General features: G+C 46.1%; 1 protein-coding gene across 1 annotated transcript in view; it reads left to right on the top strand.

Moving 5' to 3' along the window:
- EIF3H (eukaryotic translation initiation factor 3 subunit H) overlaps nucleotides 1–6115 on the top strand; it is a 223500-nt gene extending 217385 nt beyond the window's left edge. The window contains exons 7-8 of the mRNA XM_077493241.1: nucleotides 1164–1296; nucleotides 5935–6115. Coding sequence (XP_077349367.1) covers nucleotides 1164–1296; nucleotides 5935–6032 — 231 coding nt within the window. The 3' untranslated portion in view covers nucleotides 6033–6115. The remainder of the gene's footprint in view (nucleotides 1–1163; nucleotides 1297–5934) is intronic.
- The last annotated feature ends 10345 nt before the right edge of the window (nucleotides 6116–16460 follow it).

Below are 16460 nucleotides of genomic sequence, written 5' to 3'. Positions count from 1 at the left end.
AGCGCTCAATTATTCAGAAACATAGGGTTATATCACCCCCTACAGGAGTAGGACACTAGGCAGAAAAAAAACTTGGCTATGCCTATAGGCAGTGCTAGGTCATATACACCCCCCTCTCGGCTGCTGGCCCTGCATGTTAAACGTCTTGTGAGGTCGCATTTGGCCAGGTCTCGGGCTGTGTTGCATCATTCCTCATGGCCGACAGCCCCCCTACTTCGGGGCCAGGAGGATCTGTCTGCGCACTCACTGGAGTGCTAAGGGGCCCCCTCCTCTTTCCCTGGAGTGGTGTGGGGTGCAGGTACACCCTGGGGGGGGGGGGGGGGTCTGTCACTCTGGTCTATTCTCCAAACCCCTCCTTTCCCCAGGTGAGGCCCAGGCCTCTGGCTTGGGTGCTTCGGACACTATCCACCCACCCCCCTCCCCTCCAGGGTTCTCACTATGGGGGGGGGGGTACACCTTGGCACCTGCTGGATGGTTGGGTGGGTGACCAGGCATCCGCAGCGGCCTTCCACTATTTTAGGCTGTGGCTTTGTGGCCTAACTAGGAGATGTGTGAGGTGGCCCTAGAATGGGCGGCAAGGCTGGCGCTTTCCGTTGCGGGCATCTGCCATCCTTCCCCGGCTCTAGCCTGGTAAGTTTCCCCCGTGGACCTGCGCACTTGCCGCAGGTGGCTGAAAATTTAGGCCATGGCTTTTACGGCCTACTAGGCCCACGGGCTGCTAGTCCACACGGCCATGCTGGATGCCTTCTTCCAGGGAGACAGCGCTGTGGGGGCTCCGAGGGCTTTCACTTGCCATAAAATTATTTTCTCTGGGTTCACTGACACACAGCACCCACCTTTCTAAGGAGTTTTCATGACTCTGATACTGCTTGTTACTAAAATGTATGCCTGTAGAAGAGAGGGGGGTGTATATCGCCTAGGACTGCACATAGGCGTAACTAAGTCTAATTTTCTGCCTAGTGTCCTACTCCTGTTGCGGGCTGTACTCTGCTGTACATATACGATTTGTGCAGAAGAGCCATCCTTTACAGGCGCTGGTCATATATGTACAGGAGCTGATGGGCAAGTGGTTAAAGACAACTAGAGGTTTTCAGGATTAGGCAGTGCCTCTTCCTTACATTTTAGTTTACATTGGTAATATAGATTTTCTGTTTTCGTTACAGTATATTCAAAGACGGCAACAAGAAAACCTTCAGAGGCAAAGTCGTGGGGAGCCGCAACTGCCTGAGGAGGACGTTACTAAACTGTTCAAACCACCCCTTCCACCACCTCGTATGGATTCACTTCTCATTGCAGGTAATGCTTGCTTCTATGTAAATACATTTAAGCATATTTGAATGACGTTTGCTACAAACACCTCAATGTTTTTGGAAATGCTAGGATAACTGGACCATCTGTAGATTCACAATACCAAGCCCAGTGATCTGATGTTTGCCTGCCAAGGGTTCCTTATGCAAACTGTTTATAACATTTACATAAAAATGTGGCATACAATTAAGCCCGGTACATGCTTTAAGCCAGCTTGCTTAACAAAAAAGGAGTGTGCTATACTATGCAATGTTAGTACAGTGATCTCCCTGTTGAGTGATTTGTTTTCTGACCAGGGACCCCGCCAGTACATGGTTTGCCAGCACTGATCGGATGCTGGATTTCCAGCATGCCCGTTCAGACAGGTTCTTGTCCACTTAGGCCGAATGTCAGCTGGTTTCTGTTGAACCAGCTCATATTTGGCCTGTGTGTACCTGCCTTTAGTAATAGTGGGAGACTTCCCCATTTATTTCAAGACCACCTTTAAGCCACTTTCACACGGGGCGGATCCGCTTTGCTCAGCAGGGGATGTCTGCTGGGCCCCCCACTGAGCTAGATGTTTGACAGTTTCATGTCCACTCTGCAGAGGACCATGCCCGCTCTGCTCTATGGGCAGTTGGGTGTACACAGAAGAGGATGGATTCTCTTCCATTTCTTTTTAGTGGACTGGGAGGTAGGTAGGTGTAAATGTTTACAGCTACCAGTCCATAGAGATGAATGGACTGTCCGGTCATGTCCACCTGAAAAATTGACAGGCAGACCTGACCGTAACGGTCATATAAAAGGGGACCTTAAAGTGTGATCCTCCACCAATCCATGGAAACACCAACACAAGGAAGTATATAGCAAAAAAAAGTTTCTTTTTGAAAAGTAAGATTTACAGTAATCGAAGACTTGTTAAAAAATCCAGTATAAACGATAAATGTGACACACATTTTATATAAATCATACACTTGGGTATATTTTAATTTTCTTTTCATGCTCTGCAAGGCCAAGTTCTGGGTTACATTGTGTTAACCTTTGCACTGACTTTCCTCATCCAAATAAACCACCTATGCAAGTTTTAAATGAATGAGCTGCTTGCTAGCTAATATTTACTAAATGCATTGAGGATATAGGATTGTATGGGGCTAGATTCCTTTTACTACTATCCAGATCTTTGCTAGGAAAGTTTCACACCCTTAATGGTCCCTCCGGGTTATATGACACTTAATCTCCACTTGTAGTGTCTGCAGACATCCCTTCTCTACATACAATCATCACCAGTTGCTAATATGTCACCATGGAGCTGCCCCCTTCCTGCATGAAAACACAAGACATTTCTCTGCCTGATTGTCCCTCTCCAGAGACACGTTTAGGGTCTCCTACCCTCCTGTAATTACAGCCTAATTGCATATAATGGTTAAGGAAACTATGTACATTTGCTCGGAATCAATGCCCTTTCAATGTACACACCAAATGATTTTTCATGTATTAACCCCACTCAGGCCTAATGATTTTTTTTTATTCCCGTTCACCGTTCTGGTGAATGCTGATTATAGCGCAGTGATTTCCACCTTGTGGATGGAGTCCAGCAGAATAAACCATTTTTTATTAGGCCTATATATTCCCTCTAGCTGAATAAGGGAGAATTGTAGAAGTGCAAAATGCAATGGCTTAGCCATGATACCCCGCAAGGCTCGGGATTCATTTTCTACTTGGATGGCTGCTGAGCTGTGATTTGGATAGCTCACCCTGAGAATATTGTTTAATAAAGACAATTTACATTCAGCAACAATAAATACAGAGCAGATTTTAGCTACAGAGGTTTTTTTTTCCCCCTCTTAGCAATGCATTTACGAGGTAGAGCACAATTATATTCTGTGAGTATTTCATGTACCGGGGAGACCCTGGGATACAGTGTGAGTGAAATCAATTATTGTGCAGTAATTACATTGTGTATTTACATTCCACACACTGTTGAGGTTCATACACGCCTGTGAAGCCCCTCTGTCACCCTAGACAAGCAGCAAATGACAAGATTTTTTTTATTTTTAGCCGATTTGGATTAAATGCCTTGTATCCTCATGGGATGCTTGCCAAGGGCTGTAGACCTGAACATTTTTCTTTTTAAAAGAAAACCTGTTTGTGAAAGGGGGGAAAAAAAAGAAAACCAATCTTAAAGCACCTATAAAGTATCAGTGCAGGGAAGGAGTCGCCCCTCTTCTATCCCTTGCCAGCAGATTTCCCGTGTCACTGACTGCTTTAATGTAGAAAACACTGTTTGGCTGTCGGTGTTAGGCCAGCCATACACAGAGTGAATTTATTTCCTGCAATTACAGGTTGTTGGAAAGAAATCCACTTGATTCCCCCCATCAACACAGACAAAGTTGATGCGGGAATCCGTGTCTTCTCCCGGTGGGAGAATGGGGGAAGCCGCCCCGGCCGAGAGAAGATGTGATTATCACTAGCGGCTATAGCAGCCACTTGCAATAATCAGAAGTGAATCCGGTAGGCGGTTTAATCAGTTTGGTATATTCAGCCTGCCCACTAATGGTTCTAATTTTGGTTGACTGCTGCTGAATTGGCTAGGATTCTAAACCTGTATGGCCGGCCTTGGCATCTTTTAGAAAACGATGAATAGCGATTTTAATTACTTTACTGAACACAAGGGTTTGTTTGGGGTTTTTTTCCCCTCGATTTCTTTTTGACTCCTTACTGCGGAGCTTGCGCATAAATGTGGTCTCATAAAGGTGGGTCTTTATCCATGGAGCTACATTTGTGCTTGTCCTGAGAGCATGCTCTGGATCAACTGTGGGTATAGGGTTGTGTATATGGGATTTTTTTTATTGGTTGAACTTGGATGGACTTGTTTTTTTTCAACCTGACTAACTATGCTCCCAGCACCGAAACTGAGCTCACGGATGGCATCGGGTCTACTACTAATGATCGGGAATCAGGATGACTGGTTCCCAGTCTTCTGATCACTGTGATGGGCTATCGCAGTGATCAGTCACTGTACAGCCTGCACATGTGTTTTGATTTTTATATTGCATACATTTCTGATTTGTATTTGCTTGGCTGGAGTTTAGCCTTAAAGCGGCGTTCCATCCAAAAGTGGACCTTCCGCTTTACGCGCTCCTCAGCCCCTTACTTGCCACTTTTGCCATGTAATTTTTGGGGAGGAGGGGGGGTACCTAGTTTTGACAAGTACCCAGCTTCCACTTCCTGCTCTTGTCACCTTGCCCCCTAGGTGAGTCCTCTTCCTCTCAGTCTCTGCAGTCTTTTGGAACATGTGACAGGTCCTAGAAGATTGCCTGGCCACTAAGAGTGGCGCAACTTGCGCATGCACAGTGCGCACCCGACTGAAACGGGAAGCTTTCACAGCCAGGTGCCCACACCTGCAATGCTGGTGCCGCGGTGGAGAGGAGTGAGGCTTCGGGGCGGTCGCATTGCTGGACCATGGGACTGGTGAGTGTTTGTTGAAAGTCAGAAGCTACACTTTTTGTAGCTGCTAACTTTCTATAAACTTGCACACGAGTGGAACTCCGCTTTAACATTGGGCAAAGTCGTCTTTGGGTAGAAAGTGGAACCATATATGCTGTACTATTAAACACTGATTGTAGAGCAGGAGAAAAATACAAGGAGTGTTCTATTCAAGAAAAAATCTCCTTGACCTCATCCCAAATGTATACACAAGCTCGCTGATAATTGCTACCAACTGCAGCCATTTACCAGATGACTGACCTCATTGTCCTGACTTCATATGATAATCTGAAGAGACAGTGATGTCACAGGTTCAAAATCAACAACCGTTACCCTCTTTACACCACTTACCACCAGAAATTGTGCACTGGACATTTTTTTTTTTCATTTAATTGCTAAATGCTGTAAATCTGTCACTACATAGGACTGCAAAACTGTTGCTGACATTTTAACCCTTCTTGGCAAAAAGGCCTGGATTGTTGACGGTCTGCAACTCTGATTTCATTTTTTTTCTATCGTGCTGTGTTTTATGGTATCAGTATTGTGGAATATACTTAATTTTGCCTCCTATGAAGGCATTGCGCCTTCACAAAAGTTGGTTTAAACCTAGTTTGCTTAAAGGGGTTGTAAAGGTAAATGTTTTTTCACCTTAATGCATTCTATGCATTAAGGTGAAAAAACATCTCATATTCTGTTAGGAGAGTGTAATGTAATTTTTTTTTAAGTGTTTAAAACAATTAGTCCTATTCACCTGCATTGTTTGCACAGAGTGGCCCCATACCACCTCTTCCCAGTCCCTTGCTGGGAATCTTGGCTCCTCCTCTTTTTACCTTGCTTGCTATGAGGGCAAACGTGGGTGCTCGCGCCTGAGCTATGCATGTATGGATTCATGCTCCATGCACACACTGTGTGGCTTGACCCCATGTTTCCTCCTCACAGCATTTGATTGACAGCAGCAGAAACTGATTTTTTTTTTTTTTTTTTTTTTGATAAAGGTTATCCTTTTAAAATTATGCCAAGTAATTTTTGCTGAATAGTTTTCGATTTGAGACAGATGCTTCACACACAAATGATGATGTACTTGAGAAATGTTGGACCTGTCAGTGTACAATTGCTGTATTTTTATAAACCACTAAGCTGGTATGTCTTTTTTCCTCACAGGTCAAATTAACACATACATCGAGAACATAAAGGAGTTCACTTCTCAGAACCTTGGAAAGCTGTTCATGGCTGAAGCTTTACAAGACCAAACTAACTGAAATGTAGGATGCCATCAATTGGATAACTTTTATTACCAACATTGAACTTTCAGGAATAACAAATAAAGAATTCTTTTAATGTTTTTCTGTATTTGTTGTGTTTTTTTTTTTTTTGTTTTTTGTTTTTGGACCACTTCAAGGTTTCTGGCTCATGTCACCTAAATTTCTGGAAAAAACCTCATTGCATAAGCTCCAGTTTGGCACTCTTCCTACATACCTCTTTGGGCTGCTTTATATGTTTGAAAGGTACAGGAAATGGCTCGCACAACTAACATATATCAAAAGCGTTAGGGTCATTTTCTTAGTAATTGGCCACGTGGGTGCTTTGACTGTATCTTTCAAATGCTTGAAATGGAACTATGGCCTCATTAAAAATGTGCTGCAGCTCCAAAAGGACAAGTGTAGCCAAAGCTACTTTGGCTGTACTTCTCCTGGGCATCACAGGAGTGCATCTCATTCTGTACTTCTGTGGCATGTTTTCACTCAGCCATCTGGGTGGATCCCAACTGTAAATTTGGGATCAATTCAGAGCCTTGACTGTCAGCTGGCTCAGTCAGCCTCTAGGCGCCACTGAGTGCCCAAGCCTGCCACTTCGACCCATTGCAAAGCCCAGGGCTCCAGTGAGCCAGTGACTGACAGTCACTGGCTTTCTGCTCGCTGAAGGCTGAGAGAACTGAGCAATCTGCGGTCTTTGAGCACCCAGTCTTAGAAGTCGGTTGAATGCTGAACCCACTTAGTAAAGTATAAATGTTTATTTTTAATTATATGTCCACCTGAACTTAGTTTCTTTATTGTACATCATAGGACACAGATCCACAGTATTCACTGTATGGGTTATATGGCACCTTCAGGTGATGGACATTGGCACACCCTAGACAGGCGATTCAACCCCCTATATAACCCCTCCCCTTACTGGGAGTACCTCCGTTTTTTCGCCAGTGTCTTAGGTGTTTGTCATGAGTAAAGATGTGCTGTACTGAGCTCCACTGGAATATTCCTTACAGAGGCAAGCCAAGCAACCAGATCCATTCAAAGTGTCTCTTTCAGACCAAATTGGTACCTGGGCCTCGTGTCTGAAGAAACAAGGTTTTACCTGTAACGCTTCTCTTTTTAGAGAGCTGGACCCCAGGATCCAGTGTTTTTGTTATTGATTTTTTTTTCTTCAGACATATTCCTGGCAGGGTGTTTTTTTTTTTTTTTTTTTTTTTTTTTTTTATATATAGACCCAGGGCTGTGGAACCCCCTATAAAAAGGGGGCCCCAGTCCCTGAAGGTTTTTTTTAACTGAGCCCACTGAGAGGTAAAGATTGGGTCTGTTACCACAGAACTCTGCAGGTGGATAAGTTAAGGGAGATTCCTAAGGAATTTTTCTAATTCTTGTGGATATTTCTCCTTTAAAGTAAATGTTGTCATGCCTATAGTCGCCACAGGGGGCTGTTAAGAACACGTACCTGATTCCATGCTTGTCGATCTTGCCTCTGTGTCAAGCTGCATGCTTTCTCCAGCCCAAGGCCCAGGTAAAACGCAGGGAAGGGTTTTTTTTTTTTCCTTTTGGGAATGTTCCCCCCCCACCTGGACAGCTTCACCCGAGGAGGCACAGGGAGCGTGGCTCAGTCGGCTCTGTGCCGCGCCACTCTCGCTGCCGCTGCCATTACGGCGGTCCTCCATCTGGCGGTAATCCACCCCAGTCCTCCTCCATATATACGATCTGGCAGATCAGAGCCCTCTCATGCGGGAAAGCGGTATCTTGAGAAAGATGAGGGCGGGGGGTGGGGCTTAGCGGCCTTGGCGTGATTCAGTGCCCACAGCTCGGGCTATGTAGCTATAAAGTGCACGCTCATACAGCTAAAGGAGGGACACAGCAGACGGGTCGCATGTGAGTGTTGGTTGACACAGGCATTCCCAGGACACATTTGCTTTGCATCAGGCTGAGCTTAATAGCAGTGGCAGTTGCTGGACTATTGCTCAGCAGTAGGTGAATTTTCTTGGCTGTACCTCTGCGTTTGTGCTGAGCGCCATAACCAGAGGGAATGGTACAAATACCGCAAAAGATAAGTGCACAAAAGGGTCACCCTCAGGCCCTAAGGACCCCCCCCCCCCCCCGCAACACCACCCCCCCTGAAAGATCTAGGAGGCTGGTCAGAGTGAGCCATCGGGGTCATTAGGGGCTGCAATTGCTTCCGACACTTTAGCCCCCTGTCTGTGTAACTGATGAGGTTTTTTCCTCAACTATCAGTGGATTAGCGGAAAAGTTAGCGACTTTAATCGCATCTTCAGAGTGGAAGAAAGCACAGTAGGTCCCCTTCTACTACCCAGGATCCTCAGAGGAACAGTGGGGGGGGGGGGGAATGAATCCCCCCTCAGGGGACCATGAAGAGACTGACTCCTCTTCTGAGAGGTCAAGGTGGGGATGGACCTACTTCAACTTCACATGCTGAAAAGTTGCTGGTGCCTTCTCTTACTGAAATGGTCCACTCCACATTTAAGCTACCCTTAACTAGGTCGGTTGAAAAGCCCACCACTTGTTTGGGGTTCACTAAAGCCTCCTCAAGCCTTGCGTGCCTTTCGTGTACATTCATTGCTGGAAAAGCTTATATATTCTGAATGGGATCACCCAGATAAGCATTTTTTCCTTCCTAAAAAGTTTTCAACGTTTTATCCTATAGAGGAAAAATTCACTAAGATGTGGAGTATACCAGCAATTGATGCTGCTATATACTCTGTGAATAAAAGTTTGACTTGTCCAGTTCACAATACGCAAATGTTTACAGATCCAACTGATAAGATATTGGAATCCCTGTTAAAAGATATTTTTTCCTTGGCAGGTTCAGTGGCGGCACTTGAGGTAGGTCAATCCTTGATAGACCATTTGAAACAGGTGCTCAAGATTTTCCCTGAACAGCAGGCCCAGGAGTTAGCTGAGCTGCCAGCAGCTTTGTGTTTTGCAATTGACGCAATCGGATTCTATTCTTCAAACCTCGCCTTACGCTTGGGTTGATGCAGATGTGTAGAATCTTATGGTTGAAAAGTTAGTCAGCCAAAGCGCCATGCAAAAAGCTTTTGGCTGGTTTTCCTTTCCGTGGTGAAAAACTGGGGATGATTTGGACAAATATATCCCAAACATATCAAGCAGGAAATGCACCCTTTTGTCAGTTAGGAAAAGGAGTAAATGTCCCTCCATTAAACAGGCTTTTTCTCCAGTGCCAGGGGCATAAGCCTCCAGGCAGTCGTGACGGCCTCTACCGCCAAGTTCAAGAGGTAAACCTTGGGGGTCAACCCCAGGGATAAAAGAAATCCTGGGGGAGGAAACCCACAAGACAAAATGCTAAAGCCTCTTTTATGTAAAAGTGATCATGATGGTCCCCATGGAAGAGCGGGGGTTGGGGTTTTGTTCAAACCTTTTTATGGTGCCAAAACCAAATTGAGATGTCAGGCCTATTCTAGATCTAAAAGATCTAAACCGGTTCCTGAAAATTCGCTCTTTTCGCATGGAATCAATCAGACTTCTCCATCCTACAAAGAGGAGAACTGGCATTAATCGGCATCAAGGATGTATACCTGCATGTACCTATTTTCCCTGCTCACCAGAAATATCTGCGTTTCGAAGTAGAAAACATTTTCAGTTTGTAGCTTTGCATTTCGGTCTCAGGTGTTTAAAAAACTTCTGGCCCTTGGTCAGATTAAGGACTCTGGTATAATGATAATAGCATACCTAGACGAATCTGCTCTTGATAGACCGGTTGGTAGGGGGGTGGGGTTAGAAATGAAACTGGCCTTGAGTACTATCAAGAGCCAAATCTCTGCCTTATTGGTATTGTTTCAACATCCACTTGATTAGCTTTCTTTGGTCCGAAGATTTATACAGGGTATAACGCAGCTTAATCCACTGGTTAGAGAACCCCTGAATCCTTGGGACTTCAATTTAGTTCTATTGGCGTTACAGAAACAGCCTTTTGAGCTGATACAGCATATTCCTTTAGTCCTTTTGACAAGAAAGCTAGTTTTTCTGGTAGCCATTTCTTCTGCAAGAAGGGTATCAGAGTTGGCGACTTTCTTGTAAAGAGCCATATTTAATCATTCACAAGGATAGAGTAGTATCGCGTCCTCATCCTAGATTTCTGCCAAAGGTGGTTTTCAGGTTTTCACCTAAACCAGGATATTGTTTTACCTTCATTTTTTCCAGAACTGTTCTAAGGAAGAAAAGTCAATACATTCTTTGGATGTAGTGTGAGCAGTCAAAATCTGTTGAGGGCGACTGCTCAGGTTCACAAAACAGATGTTTTTTTGTTGCCTGAAGGTCCTAGGAAAGGACAGGCAGCATTGAAATCCACTAGGGCCAAGCAAGTAATTTTTTATTTTTTTCCAAAAATGTTATTGTGGTAAACAGGGTAGCATACAAAGTCATATATATTACAAACTGTGAATATAAACCAACGTTTCATTCCATTGTACAGAGATTCAACAAGCAACAGCATTAATAACGTATTATGAGTGGTCATAAAGTTACACAAATACAGATAAGTGTAATTACTTAATACAATAGAGACTAGGTGTGTGACATAGGCTCAATATGGATTGAGATCTTGATCTATTGATCACGTACAGAGCAGATATCTTAAAGTGAGCTTTTATCATGGCAGTGTGGCAGAAATCTATATTATCTTTTAGTGTAAACAAGTAGGAAAAGGGTAAGGGAGAAGGCTAATTCTGTTATGTGAGTTCTAAACTCTCCAATAAGCAGGAGTTCCTTATGGTATATATATCTAGACAAGCTATCAAGCATCCCTCTGGGAACCCAGCGCTACTGTATCTATACAGTACGTTGGTTATAGCCATGAATAATATTACATTTCCTTAGAAAGTACCCTTATGCATTAGTCAGGAAGTAATTATTCAAGCTTCTGGTTTGAAGAGGAAAATTACACCTTTTCAAATCAAAGCGCTTAATTGGCAGCGCATCACCAAGCCTCCATGGCTCACATCTGCAAGGCGGCAACTTGGTCTTCAGTCCATACATTCACCAGATTCTATCAGGTGGATGTAAGAAGGCATGAGGATATCGCCTTTGGGGGCAGTGTACAGCAGGCAACAGTATAGGTCCTCAGGTCTGATTGCACCCTACTTTTTTTGTGTCCCTTCCCCGCAGGCGGCATTGCTTTGGGACATCCCATAGAGTAATTACTGTGGCTCTGTGTCCCGTGATGTACGATAGAGAGTAGGATTTTTATAACTGCTTACCTGTAAAACCCTTTTCTTGGAGTACATCACAGGACACAGAGGTCCCTTCCCTCTTTGGTTACACGTGTTTTGCATTCCTACAAAACTGAGGTACTCCCAGTAAGGGGAAGGGTTATATGGTGATTTGAACCTCTTGTCTAGGGTGTGCCAGTGTCCATCACCTGAAGATGCCATGTAACCCATACAGTAATTACTGTGGCTCTGTGTCCCGTGATGTACTCCAAGAAAAGGATTTTACAGGCAAGCTGTTATAAAAATCCTATTTTGCTATTCGCGCCCTACAATGTCCCACAAGTACCTGTAGATCCCGCTGTTGGAGTCCACCTGATGCGGCTTCATGTAATGGTGTGGCAGTAAATGCTGCATTGCTCCTGCATTCAGAGTAGAGTTGCCACCCTCATGAAGACTGCCTGCTTGCACTACTGTGGGGATGGAGAGCTGAAGAGGGGGATCTGTGCAAAACCAACTGCAGAGAGCAAGTAAGTAGAACATGTTTGTTATTTCTAGAGAAAAGAAAAACAAAACTTTAAAATCACTTTAAAGGCACAGGGATGCCCAGCAGGAGCACAATGGCAGCTGAAGGCATGCAATGTGTCCCCACACCAAATCCACCAAGCAAGCTATACAAAAAGATGGCAATCACTCCAATTTCTAACTAGCCTTTGCAGTAATGTTAACATGGAAGGACAATGTGCATCACAGTCATGTTAAAACACAATTTTTAATGTGAATTGTTGGGGTCAATTTTTTTGTTTTGCAGGCTAGCTGGTAAGTGTGCTGGGGAATTTTTGTCTGTGGATCATAGATCGAAGTCCCCACACACTGGTCCAGCCAGCAACATTGCTCCCAGAGTTATTTCTGGGTATTGAGGGCTCCGACACTCTGATTGTGCGTGGGAGCCGCCGTTAACGGCGCGTCAGCTTAAGCAACGGTACAAGTGTGCCGTTACTTCAGTGCACGTGTGCCGATTACGTCGGCACATGCCGATGCAGGGGGTCCTAAACTGTGTAGGTTTAGGAGATATCCGGGGTACCTACAATTGAGCCTTATTATAGGCTTGCCTGTAGCAAAAAGTGGATTGTAAGGGTTTACAACCACGTTAATGATAGCGTATTTTTTTTTATTTCATATTTTTCGCTAAGTGACTTGCTATATAGTAAAGAGAAGACTTGTATGAAAGTGCCAGGAGCTGCCCCTTTTTAAAACTCAATCTTCCAGTGACAACTCTCGTATATCTATCTTCACAAGGTTAACCACTTAACCGGCCCATAGCCAAATGAAGGCTAAAGGGTGGTTGCTTAACTCTGGGAGGATGTAGTATTACGTCCTCCCAGAATTCTGCTCTCGCGCTCCCCCCTGGAACGTGCACTCGAGAGCATCCGTGATCACGGTAAACGGCCGCTCATCGTGGCCGTTTACCACGTGATCGTTCCGTCAAATGGCAGTACGATCACTTGTAAACAAACCGGCATTATGTCATGACGCCCGTTCCTCCCTCCCCTCTCTGTAGTGATCGGTACAGTGGAGGGGAGAGAACGGTGACAGCAGCGCTGTGGGCTGGATCTGTAGTGCCCACAGCGCTGCTCACCGACAATTAACCCCGCAATTCCCTGCCAATACTCTGCAATTCCCTGCCCTGCCAATACTCTGCAATTCCCTGCCCTGCCAATACTCTGCAATTCCCTGCCCTGCCAATACTCTGCAATTCCCTGCCCTGCCAATACTCTGCAATTCCCTGCCCTGCCAATACTCTGCAATTCCCTGCCCTGCCAATACTCTGCAATTCCCTGCCCTGCCAATACTCTGCAATTCCCTGCCCTGCCAATACTCTGCAATTCTCTGCCCTGCCAATACTCTGCAATGCCCTGCCCTGCCAATACTCTGCAATGCCCTGCCCTGCCAATACTCTGCAATGCCATGCCCTGCCAATACTCTGCCATATCCAGCCAATACTCTGCCATACCCGGTGATACCCTGAGATACCCGGTGATGCCCTGAGATACCATACTCTGCCATGCCCAGCCATACTCGGTGATGCCCTGCCATACTCGGCGACGCCCTGCCATGCCCAGCCATACCCGGCAATGCCCAGCCATACTCGGTGACGCCCTGCCATGCCCAGCCATACTCGGCGACGCCCTGCCATGCCCAGCCATACTCGGTGACGCCCTGCCCATGCCCAGCCATACTCGGTGACGCCCTGCCCATGCCCAGCCATACTCGGTGACGCCCTGCCCATGCCCAGCCATACTCGGTGACGCCCTGCCCATGCCCAGCCATACTCGGCGACGCCCTGCCATGCCCAGCCATACTCGGCGACGCCCTGCCATGCCCAGCCATACTCGGCGACGCCCTGCCATGCCCAGCCATACTCGGCGACGCCCTGCCATGCCCAGCCATACTCGGCGACTCCCTGCCATGCCCAGCCATACTCGGCGACTCCCTGCCATGCCCAGCCATACTCGGCGACTCCCTGCCATGCCCAGCCATACTCGGCGACTCCCTGCCATGCCCAGCCATACTCGGCGACTCCCTGCCATGCCCAGCCATACTCGGCGACTCCCTGCCATGCCCAGCCATACTCGGCGACTCCCTGCCATGCCCAGCCATACTCGGCGACTCCCTGCCATGCCCAGCCATACTCGGCGACTCCCTGCCATGCCCAGCCATACTCGGCGACTCCCTGCCATGCCCAGCCATACTCGGCGACTCCCTGCCATGCCCAGCCATACTCGGCGACTCCCTGCCATGCCCAGCCATACTCGGCGACTCCCTGCCATGCCCAGCCATACTCGGCGACGCCCTGCCATGCCCAGCCATACTCGGCGACGCCCTGCCATGCCCAGCCATACTCGGCGACGCCCTGCCATGCCCAGCCATACTCGGCGACGCCCTGCCATGCCCAGCCATACTCGGCGACGCCCTGCCATGCCCAGCCATACTCGGCGACGCCCTGCCATGCCCAGCCATACTCGGCGACGCCCTGCCATGCCCAGCCATACTCGGCGACTCCCTGCCATGCCCAGCCATACTCGGCGACTCCCTGCCATGCCCAGCCATACTCGGCGACTCCCTGCCATGCCCAGCCATACTCGGCGACTCCCTGCCATGCCCAGCCATACTCGGCGACTCCCTGCCATGCCCAGCCATACTCGGCGACTCCCTGCCATGCCCAGCCATACTCGGCGACTCCCTGCCATGCCCAGCCATACTCGGCGACTCCCTGCCATGCCCGGCCTCTGTATGTGGCCAGGCTGTGGAAGTCTCTCATGTGGTATTGCTGTACTCAGGAGTACGAGAATCTATTTTAGGATGTCATTTTTGGTATGTACATGCTATGTGTTAGAAATATTGTATAAATGGACAACTTTGTGTAAAAAAAAAAAAAAAAAAAAAAAAATGCATTTTAACCACTTCCCACCCGCCGGCCGTCATATGACGTCCTTGACTTTGTGCGGGGATATCTCAATGATGCCTGTAGCTACAGGCATCATTCCGATATCAGCTTTTTCAGCCGGCGATTCCCTACACCATAAGAATGATAATAGCAGCTGTTCCGCTGCTTGATCATTATTACGGGAGGCGAGAGGGTAATACCCCCTGCCGCCCTCCGGTGCTTCTACCGATTCTCCAATACGATCAAAGCCAGAATAGTTTTTTTTATTTCAGGTTTCCCAGTCTAGAGGTGAGATGTGGGGTCTTATTGACCCCATATCTCACTGTAAAGAGGACCTGTCATGCCATATTCCTATTACAAGGGATGTTTACATTCCTTGTAATAGGAATAAAAGTGATCAAAACTATTTATTTTTGGGGAAAAAAGTGTCAAACTAAAATAAAGTAAAATGAACAATAAAAAAAAAAGTTTAAAGCGCCCCTGTCCCCATGTACTCGCATGCAGAAACGAATGCATACGTAAGTGCCGCCCACATATGAAAACGGTGTTCATACCACACGTGAGGTATCGCTGCGAACGTTAGCAATAATTTTGGCCCTAGACCTCCTGTAACTCAAAACATGTAACCGGTAAAAAAAATTTAAAGCATCGCCTATGGGGATTTTTAAGTAGCGACGTTTGGCGCCTTTCCACGAGTGTGCAATTTTGAAGGGTGACATGTTAGGTATCGATTTACTCGGCGTAACTTCATCTTTCACATGCAAAAACATTGGGCTAACTTGACAGTTTTTTTTTTTTTGTTTTGTTTTTTTAAAGCACAAAACTTTTTTTTTTTTTTTCTCAAAAAACGAGTTCGAAAAATTGCTGCGCAAATACTGTGCGAAATAAAAAGTTGCAACAACCACCATTGTATTCTCTAGGGTCTTTGCTAAAAAAAAAATTATATATATATATATATATATATATATATATATATATATATATATATATATATATATATATATATATATATATATATAATGTTTTGGGTTCTATGTAATTTTCTAGCAAATAAATGATGATTTTTACATGTAGGAGAGAAATGTCAGAATTGGCCTCGGTGCTCCTGAACGCCTGATGGTGCTCCCTGCATGTTGGGCCTCTGTATGTGGCCACACTGTGTAAAAGTCTCACGTGGTATCGCCATACTCGGGAGTAATAGAAGAAAATGTTTTGGGGTGTAATTTGTAGTATGCATATGCTGTGTGCGAGAAATAACATATGACAATTTTGTGAAAAAAATAAAAGGAAACAAAAATTTTGATTTTGCAAAGAATTGTAGGAAGAAATGGTAACTACAAAAAACTCATCGTGCCTCTTACTAAATACCTTGGAATGTCGTCTTTCCAAAAAGGGGTCATTTGGGGTGTATTTGTACTTTTCTGGCATGTTAGGCCCCTTTCACACATGCGGACATTATGTCCGTATTTCATCCATCCGTTTTCGGATGAAATACGGACATACATGCATTCCTATGGGATAGCGGGTGTCTGCAGATAAACAGCCGCAGACACCCGCTATCGTCCGCCTCCGCTATTGTCCGATTCTGCAGACGGAGGAAAATCCTATTTTTCTATACGTCTGCAGAGCGGATCGGATGAACACGGACAGACGGTCCGTGCTCATCCGATCCCCCATAGAGGAGAACGGAGAGCGGACAGGGCGGTCCCTGCACAGTGTGCCAGGACCGCCCTGTTATCAGCCGGCTCAGCGGGGACAATGGAGCGATCCCCGCTGAGCAAATGGATCATCACG

The sequence above is a fragment of the Lithobates pipiens genome, unplaced genomic scaffold (assembly GCF_037356315.1).
Source record: "Lithobates pipiens isolate NorthernLeopardFrog02 unplaced genomic scaffold, aLitPip1_a1.2 Scaffold_19, whole genome shotgun sequence".
NCBI lineage: Eukaryota > Metazoa > Chordata > Amphibia > Anura > Ranidae > Lithobates > Lithobates pipiens.
The sequence above is the reverse complement of the archived record's forward strand: the minus strand, read 5'-3'. Positions and strand labels throughout refer to the sequence as shown.